This window comes from Urocitellus parryii, chromosome 9 (genome assembly GCF_045843805.1).
Source record: "Urocitellus parryii isolate mUroPar1 chromosome 9, mUroPar1.hap1, whole genome shotgun sequence".
NCBI classification, from domain to species: domain Eukaryota; kingdom Metazoa; phylum Chordata; class Mammalia; order Rodentia; family Sciuridae; genus Urocitellus; species Urocitellus parryii.
In genome coordinates this window covers 115,085,650-115,096,014 of record NC_135539.1, presented here as the reverse complement: position 1 = coordinate 115,096,014, position 10,365 = coordinate 115,085,650, and the positions used below count along the sequence as shown (strand labels likewise).

Below are 10,365 nucleotides of genomic sequence, written 5' to 3'. Positions count from 1 at the left end.
TGGTGATCTCCCTCCAGTTACATTCTATGTCTTGGGTAATCCCTGACATTTTCTCTTGTCCCTTGCACCCCCTACTGCTGTTTAAAGAAGAACTCAGTGTCACTGGTGTTTGGCTAATGCTTTCAAGGGAAAAAGCCAGAGTAAGCCCTGATGTGCCCATCTGGGTTCTTACTTTGAACTCTGATAATATCTTTTCTTTTAATTTCATTGAGAAACTTAAAAACAGCTTTTAAGTATTAAATGAAATATATTTAGTTGTTTCAATCAGGAGAGTTTTTGTAGAGATCATAGTCAAACCACAAGGACAGAATCCTCTGTAGTTTCTTTTTGTAATCACACTGAACAGAGATGTAAGAATGAATAATTTAGTATATATTTTATTGAAGTCTGATCTTTTTATTTAATGGTGTGTCTTCAAGATCTTTTCAAATTACACATAAAAGCTTTTTATCATAGCAAACTAGGCAGTCTGAGCCAATTCTCTCATTGGAGATGATTGAAAAAAAATACAAAATGCATTTTACTGAAAGAAACGATGAGGTAATAAGTTAAAGAATAATCAGGCCAACCCAAGAAGGGTTTCTGTCAGCTGACTAAACCCTTGTTGGATTTTTTTTCATGGAAAGCTTACCCAGAGACTTTTGCTTTTATTTTATTGGCCAAACTAAATTGCAAGGGGCATAGGAATTTTGTTATTCTTATCTATTTTATTTTATTTTAAAAAATAAATTCATATGTGTATATATATTTGTAAATGGACCTTTATTTATTTATTTATTTGTTTGTTTGTTTAGGGTACCAGAGAACTCAGGGGCACTCAACCACTGAGACACATCCCCAGCTCCAGCCCTGTTTGGTATTTTATTTAGAGACAGGGTCTCACTGAGTTGCTTAGCACCTTGATTTTGCTGAGGCTGGCTTTGAACTCACGATCCTCCTGCCTCAGCCCCCAAGCCACTGGGATTATAGGCATGTGCCACCATGTCCAGCTGTTTTATTTATTTGTTTATTTATTTTTATGTAGTGCTGAGTATCAAACCCAGTGCCTCACACATGCCAGACAAGCACTCTACCACTGAGCTACAAACCCAGCCCCTATTTTATTTTATTTTTGAGATGTGGTTTCATTAAGTTGCCCAGGCTGCTCTCCAACTCTTGATCCTCCTTCTTTGGCCACCTGAGTAGTTGGGATTACAGGCATGCACCACTGTGTCCAGCTTTGTTCTTTTTAAGATGTACATACTATTTTATTTTTAATGAAATGGGAGAATCAATATTATAATGAAAGGCAACAAGCTATACACAAATATTGATTTCCACACATCAGGGAAATTTTCAAAAATATAGACACTATAAAAAACCTCATTTGCAGATGGGGTAGAGAGAGAAGATGGGAGGGGAGGGGAGGGGGGATAGTTGAGGATAGGAAAGGTAGCAGAATACAACAGTCACTAATATGGCATTATGTAAAAATGTGGATGTGTAACCGATGTGATTCTGCAATCTGTATTTGGGGAAAAAATGGGAGTTCATAACCCAGTTGAATCAAATGAATGAAATATGATATGTCAAGAGCTTTGTAATGTTTTGAACAACTAATAATAAAAAAAGAAAAAAAAACCTCATTTGTGTTTTTATTGATGTTCATCAATTTAGAAAGAAATGACATTTATGATACATTTCATTTTAATTACTGATTTTTACTATTAAGTCCCTTGGTTCATCTAATTATTCATCTGTCTTTAAAAGGACCTAGCATTAAGTATGCTCCCAAATATTTTCTCAATGCATACACAAGGGAATGAAGAAATATGTGGTCCTATCTCCTTATTTTCCAATGGAAATAGATATCTCTATGAGAAACATATCGTTTCTTCCTTTAAGAAGGTTAAAGCTGCTGGTTTAGCTATTCTAAACTTTTTAGGGAAAATATGGAACATTTCAAGGCTCTGATGAAAGTCAAATAGCCAATACTTAGGAAAACGCATATATGAGCCTCTATCAAATTTGCACACAATTCTAGGATATTCATGGATACTTGAAACAGCCCTTCCTGAATCCCAGCTCAGCAAACTTTACTCCAGAAACATGTAAACATGGCTTACAGGTTTGGGTCTACAAATAGGAGCCAAAGTCAGTTCTAACTCCATGAATAATACAATGCTATTAAGACTGATCCTAGGCTAGGATTGTAGCTCAGTGATAGAATGCTCACCTGGTATGTGTGAGGCACTGGATTCGAGTCTCAGCACCATACAAAAATAAATAAAATAAAAGTATTGTGTCCATCTACAACTAAAAAAAAAAAAAAAAAAAAAAGACTGTTCCCAACTCTAGATAGAGAAATCTCTCCCTTACGAAAAGATCCTAGGACATTTTACCTATGTGCAGATAAGAACCAAGGCAGTTCATGGCGACTCCTCCTGCCTGGTGTTTGGAAACAGAAGAACATTGACTTGTCTCTGTCCCTCATCCCTAATTAGACTGTGTCATTTTATCTTAAGAATCCTAGAAAACTCAGAATTAGGTAAACACATACATCTCATTTTGCTCAGGACGTTCCTGGTTTATATCTATTGTTCTAATATAATTTTCTTTTTCTTCTTCTCCTCCTCCCTCAACTCCACCCCTGCCCCCCACCCCGCTTTTTTTTTTTTTTTTTTTGCATTACTGGGGATTGACCAAGGCATGCTTTACACACCCAGTGATTTTTAATTTAATTTAATTTATTTTATTTTTTAAACCAGCTTGTGTCTTGGATTTTCATCTTCTTTTTCCCCATGTATAACTCTTCTAAAAATATTTTATTTGTTTATTTTTTTTAATGTGATGCTAAGAAATGAACCTAGTGCCCCACACATGTTAGGCAAGTGCTCTACCACTGAGCCACAACCCCAGCCCCCTTTTTTTTTACTTGCAGACAGAGACTTATTAAATTACCAAGGATGACCCTAAACTTGTGATCCTTCTGCCTCAGTTTCTGGAGTAGCTGGGATTACAGGCAGGTGTTGTCATACTGGTAGCCTCCAGTATAGTTTTCAATAGCACTCTCTTCCATTCTCTGAAGGGTCCCAGTTTGGAGAATAAATTACATGATTACCCTATTCAAAAGAACCAACTGTTGTTCAGTTTCTGGATTTATTTGTGAATCCTGTAGCTCTATTCCCAAACCCTATTCCAGAATGCCCACTGTGACCTCTAACTCTCCTCGTCCTCAGGGTCTGTCCAGACTTTGATCTGCCTGATCACGAGCCACTGCTGAGACTCTGACACCTCCAGTCGTATACAACTCAGCTTCTCCATAGAATCTTCGTCATAAAATACCCTCTGGTCCAAATTTCCTCGTACCAGTGGCCCTAGCAGGAAATAGCGAACACAGCGTTTGGAATGCTCCATGAGGTCATAGCCCAGTAGTACTCTGCCCTTTTGCAGTTGATACATCCCGTTTTCCTCAAAGCCTGTCAGCACCACTATTCGGATGATTTTTTGTGGTTTGTCCAGAATCACTGTGAGGTGGTTGCCTTTTTCAGGATCCAAGGTAGTGTAGGGCTCCTCGTTCAGAATATAAGCGTATAGTGGAACAATGTTCAGTATGGACATCATGTCCGTGGCTACAATAGCCGTGGGATTGTCTGGCTCCCCAAAGACCTTGTCCTTCTCCACAGGAAAGCATGTGTCCTCCAGTTCAGAATAATTGCCCATTTGGTGGAACATGGAGGGACTGAGATGAATTGGAACATTTTGTGCCAAGAGAAGATGAAATCTAGAGAGAAGCATGGGAGCAGAAGTGTTCTTGGGGAAGAGGAGGAAGAAAGAGGCCAGGTGGGAGAGGTCCCTGGAGTGGAACACTTTCCCAGAGAATCTCAGGCTGGATAATTCCAGGATCACCCAGGGGAATTCTTTCCAGGCTGATAATGCCCAGTAGATGGCAGAGACAAAATAGAAAGTGTACTGAACATGATCATCCATCAACAGGAAGTAATCAGAGAGGTTGCTTGCAAAGTTCATGAGGAGGGCATAATCCACTTTCTGCCTGAAATAAAGTTCTTCACAGGAGGAGTATTGGTTTATGTTCCTCATTGGGGAGTTATCCAGAAGCCCGTGGACCACAAGCAGCTTCCTGGCTTCAATGTGTAGGTCGAAGAGGTCTGAAATATTGGCCACTGTTTGGCTGAGCCACTCAGGGTCAGGGTCTGACAGGTGCACCAGCACCACTATAGACTTCAGCTCAGCTTCTGAGGAAACTTGGAACAGGGACTGCAGGGTGTCCAGGAGGTAGCTCCTTTGGGGGCGTTGCACTGAGGAAATGCCCACTGTCAGCAGCTCTGGGAGAGACAGGGAGACCTTTAGCACCTCAGGAAGGTGGAGGGTTCCCAGGACTCTCCTAAGACTCTCCCCTTCATGCCAAACACTTTTCTTTCTTTTTTGTTGTTATTGTACTGGGGATTAACCCAGGGGTGCTCTACTACTGAGCTACATCCCCAGAACTTTTTAGTTTTTTTTTGAGACATGATCTTGCTAAGCCACTGAGGCTGCTCTGAAACTTGTGATCCACTTTCCCAAGTCACCGGGATTACAGGCATGTGCCACCATGCCTGGCACAAATTCACTTTTCTTTTCCCTGGGAGTGTATGGTCCAGGTGAGAGGTTACTAAGGGATCAGAAGTTATGAAGTGTTTTCTTTTGTCCGGTACTTTGAAAGGATGTGGGGGAAACTCATGAAAGACACTGCTATCTATGATGCAGGAGGTCACCATGTAGCAAAGACAAATATGCTTAGCAAGACCTTGACCTTCAGAATGATCTCAGTCATCATGGGTCACTCAGACTAGATTAGAGAACCTCCATGGACCCCTGCAAGCCCCAGGGTCTGGCAGGCAATGTATTGGGACACAGAGCCCACACGCCCCTTTTCCCTCTACCTGGATCTCTCTCCCAGGGCTCCCCTGGGCTCCTCTCTCATCCTGGCTTTCCTCCCTGGGGGCCTGCCATGACTGAGCTTCACATGGGGTGGCTCCATCACAGGGTCACTATGGTCTTCTCATCCTGTGGGGCATTCAGGAGAGAGGAAAATGCACCCAGGATTGCGACCTGCTTGGAATTCCCTAGCCTGGCCCTGGCTCACAGGGCCCTCCTGTGCTTGCCAGCCACCAGCTCACTCCGCTTTGCCCTCCTCCCCTTTTCTAGTTAAAATACCTTGTCTGACCTTCGCCCAGTCTGCCTGCTCCCTGATCCCCCCATACTCACTCTTTTCCTGGGGAAGGGCTCCAGCCAGGAGTGTGTAGTTGGCATGCTGGAGTAGAGGGGAGTTTTTCTGCATCTCCCTGAAGACCTCCAGATGGTTACTGATTTCAGAGTTGATTTGTTCCTGAACTGTCTGCTGAAGGATTTCTTTCTTCTCCTTCTGAGGACAAGATAGATATGTATCAGCCATGAGGTTTATCCCCAGACCCTCTGGAGTCAACTGAGGGGCACATCTCCCCTGAGGGCAGGCTGAATGAGCCCCAGGACCCAGTCACCAGAGAGAATGAATGTCAGGGCTCAACTACCCTCTCTCTCCACCTGGTCACACCTCAAGGTGCTTCCCAGCAGAAGCCATGGCCCTGAGTGGGGCATGTGTGGCCAGGTTTGTGTGGAATGTGTCTGGGAAGTTCCTAGGCCCATGCAGAGTAGACTTGCTCTGGCCACACCCTTTCTTTACCTTCAGCAGGCTGGTCAGTGTCATCTGCCTCTCCTGAGGCCTGGGCTGGGTTCTGAGGGAGACGCTGAAGACAAGGCCTGGTCCTGTACTCAGGGGACTCACAGCCACAGGTCAGTCTGAAGTTTGTTCTCTCGCTCAGCCTAACCACACCCAGTTCTGCACCCCTTCCCCAGGCCACCCTGTGCTTCTGTCTGGCTGGTCTGAGGCAGTCAAGAAAAAATGTGGATTCCAAAGCCTCAGTGCGCCCCATGTGTGATTTGGTCTTCTCACTCGCAGGTGTTCACAGTGGAGAAGTTACTTCAAGTCCCTTCATGTGAGAAATGGGATGAATTACATGTCCCCTGTCAGGTCCTGGTGAGAATGGTGGCAGCAGCCCTGTGGTCCTGGTGGCCTGCGGTTCTGGCAATCAGTGTGGTCTTGTCAATCAGCATAGTCCTCCAGAGGTGGCTGTGTACCACCCTTTCCACACCTCCAGTGCCCCCTCCTCGTCCCTGTCCCTCCTCACATCCCAACCATATCTCCAGGCTGGTTCAAAGCATATCTCTGCTGTGACATGCTCTGAATTTTTCAAGTGCTCTCAGAATGCCTGTGATGAGTCTAGAGTGTTTTACATAATTGTGAACATTTCCTACTGATGGGTTGGCAAGTGGTCCAGCCTCCATCTCTGGTACTCACCAATATTGTGTTATAATCAACTTGTTGTTCTTTATTCTCTTGAAGGAAGAATCTCAGGAGGAATAAGGACACAGCAAATATGAGACATATCCATAGGCAAGAATACATGGTGCTGGACCTGGAGCCGCTACACACACACACACAAAAAAAATATGAGCAGCAATGAATTTTTTTTGTTGTTGTTGCAGTGCTAGGAATTGAACCCAAGAGCACTTTTCCACTGAGCCCTATCCCCAGTCCTTTTAATTTTATTTTGAGACAGAATCTCCCTAAATTGTTCAGGCTGGCCCTCAACTTGCAATCCTTCTGCCTCAGCCTCCAGAATTGTTGGGACTATAGGCATGCTCCATTGTGACTGGCTTGTATCACCTTTGGATCTTGAGAGCCTCCTGCTCAGAAAACATGGGGGGAGCCAGGCTTAGTGGTACATGCTCACAATCCCAGTTACTTGAGAGGCTAAGGCAGGGGGATTGCAAGTTGGGGACCAGCCTGGATAACTTAGGGAGACCCTGTCTCAAAATATATAAAAAATGTTGGGGATACAGCTCTCTGGTAGAGTGCCCCTAGGTTCAATCCCCAATACTGATAAAGATGATGGTGATAATGATGATGATCATAAAAAGAGAGCTTGGAGTGTCTTCTTCCTGTCTGGAAGTCTTCCACTTCCTGTTTCCAATTCTTCCTCCTGGATACCATGATCTGTTTATTATTGCCTTAATCTTTCCCCTTCAAATTCTTCTTTTTCCCCATATGTGTACCCATTTCAAGAAAGGCAAAGATCAAAGTGTTTGATTCAATTTAGTTTCTACGTCCATCACCTCCTCCCTGGGTTAACTGGAGGAGCTTCCCTGGCTCAAGTGCTCTTGAAGACCCAACCAGAAACACTGTGTTGCCAAGAAAAGGAAACTGGGGGTTCAGTGTTAATTACATTTTTCCCCAAACTTCAAATTCACACCAAATCTCCTCACGGGTTTTATGGATCAATAAATAGAACCTTGTCTTTCAGCTCCACACTTACTTTTGTGTCTGATCCTTTACAGGATTACTGTAGGCAGTTTTTTGAATCAGGTCAGAAGCACCAAAGGAAAGCTTGTTGCTGTATCTCCCCAATACTAGGCTGGTAAGATGGATGGAAACCTGAAAGTGACCCAAAGTTTCTATTCATGTACATATCTTCAAAGCATTTGGAGTGCTATATCCATTGAAGTCTTTCTGCCTAACAGAAAAAAAAAATGGCTTGAGGGTTTATCAAAGGGCAAGAATTTCACTTTGGATGAGTTCCCAAAGTGACTTCTATGAGGTAGCTGAAACTAGTTATCTACCCAGGAGACTGCCCCTGACAACCATTGTTCACCCTGACTGGGAGCTGAGCACCTGTCTGATCTCACATTAAGCATGTTTCTGGGTGAGATAGAGGCTCTTATAATTTAATTATGGGTGTCCCCCCAAAAATCTCAAATGTGAAACAATGCAAGAATTTTCAGAGGTGAAATGAACAGGTTAGGAGGGCCTTAACCCAATCAATGGATTAATCCACCAATATGGATTAACTGGTTGGTAACCACTAGGCAGGTAGAGTGTGACTGGAAGAAGTGGGGTTGTGCCTTTGGGATTTATATTTTGTCCTGGTAACCAGACCTCTCCTTGCTTCTTTTTTTTTTTTTTTTTTTTTTTTTTATTCCCTGTTATAAAGTGATTTTATTAAATTGATTTGGACATACTGTAGGTCAAATAATATTTTCTGAAGATAACAATTATGGACTTTAAAGCTTGACATAAAATTAGTAGCTTCAAAAGTGTTAGTCATATTCCCCAGCAACAGCATGATAAAATAATTCAACTATGTAGAAATATAGAACTCTAGGACTAGCTGGAAACTCGGAAATCATTTAGCCTAATATCCTCATTTTGTGAGAAAACTAGACTCAAAGATCAAGCGATCTGCCCAAGCTCACATACCTAATAGTAATAAAACTAGAAATCAAACCAATTTTTCCTAAAAACTAAAATTCTATCAATGATATTTCAACTGGCTCTCTATCAACTAAAAGTCTAGGCTTTTCTCTAATGCTCCACGCTACTGTGACATGAAGAGTGATAAGACACTACAGTAAACCGCAGTTGTGACTTCAGGCCTGGAAGGGGCTTCAGCAGATAACTAAACCAGCCCTCTTCTTCGCAAAAAGGAGGAAATACCTGTGAAGCAACTCAGCAAACTCTCAACAGAGGCATCCGGACTAAATTTATCTCCAAGTCCCACCTCTCACCTCATGGCCCATCCACTGAATCCTTTGCTCCTTTTAAATCTCCTTTATGCATGGAGGTTTTAGTTATGCAAAAACCCCTTCCAGCCAAACAGAAGAAACGAATTCAAACATGGAGGGAAAACCAAGCTCAGATACAGTATTTCCACGACTATCTTGAATTCATTTTCCAACTTAGACAGTTGACAGACACCACCAACCCATTTCAGAGCTTCAAAGATCCTAGTTTCCCCAAGACTTCCTGAGCAAAAGGCCTGCCTGTGGGAAATCAATGACAGGAATGAGAAATGAGGAAAACATAGGTTGCTTTTTGTTCTTGTCATTGGGGACTTTTGGTCTTCTAAACATTCCTTGAGTTCCTCCACATGAGTTTTTAATATCTAGCAAAACAAACAAAACGTAACAGGCCTACAAAGTCTGGACACTGAGAGCTCAGCATCCCTCCCCCTCCCGCCGCCGCCGCCACCTCCGGCGCCTGCCTTTTGTCCGCCAGGGCAGGCAGCACCCAGCGGCACCTGCGTGGTCCCACTGGTGTGCCACCTCTGTGCCTGCCCAGTCCCAGCTGCCCTCAGCAAGGCTCCCCGACCCTGGCTAATGCCCCCCACCCCCCACCACTCTACATCACCACCCTAGTTTATTTTCTTCATAGCACTTAACCACTACCTCAGACTACATTTTTAATGTTCACTTGCTTATCATCTGTCTCCACCAGAAGTACACTCCACGAGAGCAGGGACCTCGTCTGTCGGATTCAGTGGCATTCCCAGCACCCAGCAGGTGTTCAATAAACTCTTGTCCAATGCACGAAGAATGAAAAGATGATGGACTGACAACAGACATCCATGCCTAGCAAGAGCTGGCACCTGACCCCCAATGGCTCCTACACAGTACTGCCCAAGGTGACAGAAACAGACACACATCCTTAGTGACCTCTCCCACCATCCCTTTCCTAAGGGCTCCCTGGCTTAGAGGGGCTCCCCACAGGGCATAAGGGAGCCTGCGGGTGCCTCTGGAGGGAAGACAAGCTCATACCTTGCTTTGCTTCTTTGTCCCTGCTATTTACATTCAGCTATTAAAACAAAAAATTCAAGTTAAAAAATGTGATGCAGCTACTAAGAAAATAAGTCTAACATATAGACACAGTGATTAGCAGAATCCACAACTAAAGAAAAGTCCCAGGGCATGTGTGTCTGCCAGTGATTTCTCTGAGGCCGAGTGAATGGATATTATGAGTTGCCTAAAATCTAAAATGAAATTTAATGCCACCTAGGAAGGGGTGGAGAATTATGGGTACTGTGAGGATGTGAGGTAAAGTGGGTTCAGAAGTCACGGGATATATGGAAAGCTACGTAGGGCTGTAATGTGGCAAGCTCAGAAATGCCAGAACACGATCTTAGCGGGAGCTGTCCATTTTCAAATGCATTGACCAGAAGGCTTGAGAGGAAGGAAGGAGAAAGAGCTCCTGAGAGGGAGCATCTGGGATCACTTCTAAGCACAGCACAGACACAAGGTGACTTGGAGGCTGGCAATGCTCAGGAGTTCTGAGCAGTACTTCAATTACTGAGGCATCGTGGAGTTCCAGGATACAAAATCCACACCTGGGATGCAAGACAGCCCACCCGTCTTGGGCACATGCTCAGAAGGACTCCATATTCAAAGTCAAGCTGTGGGACACACCTGGGTATGAATCAATGGATCAAAACCTCAACCTCACCTATACCTCCT

The 10,365-nt window shown here is 43.7% G+C and overlaps 1 protein-coding gene across 1 annotated transcript; it reads right to left on the bottom strand.

Moving 5' to 3' along the window:
• Window positions 1-3,198: 3,198 nt before the first annotated feature.
• On the bottom strand, window positions 3,199-5,725 carry LOC113188691 (alpha-1,6-mannosyl-glycoprotein 4-beta-N-acetylglucosaminyltransferase-like). The gene is made up of 3 exons (XM_077802943.1): window positions 5,702-5,725; window positions 5,248-5,404; window positions 3,199-4,325 (listed from the first exon to the last, which is right to left on the bottom strand). Exons 1-3 carry the CDS (start codon window positions 5,723-5,725, stop codon window positions 3,199-3,201), a joined length of 1,308 nt encoding a protein of 435 aa, XP_077659069.1.
• Between the last annotated feature and the right edge of the window lie 4,640 nt (window positions 5,726-10,365).

Coding starts and splice junctions, on each gene's coding strand:
- LOC113188691 (XM_077802943.1), bottom strand. CDS start 5,725: ATGACACTGACCAGCCTGCTGAAG. Junction 5,405..5,701: donor CACTGACCAGCCTGCTGAAG/GTAAAGAAAGGG, acceptor TCTTGTCCTCAG/AAGGAGAAGAAAGAAATCCT. Junction 4,326..5,247: donor AGCCCTTCCCCAGGAAAAGA/GTGAGTATGGGG, acceptor TGTCTCTCCCAG/AGCTGCTGACAGTGGGCATT.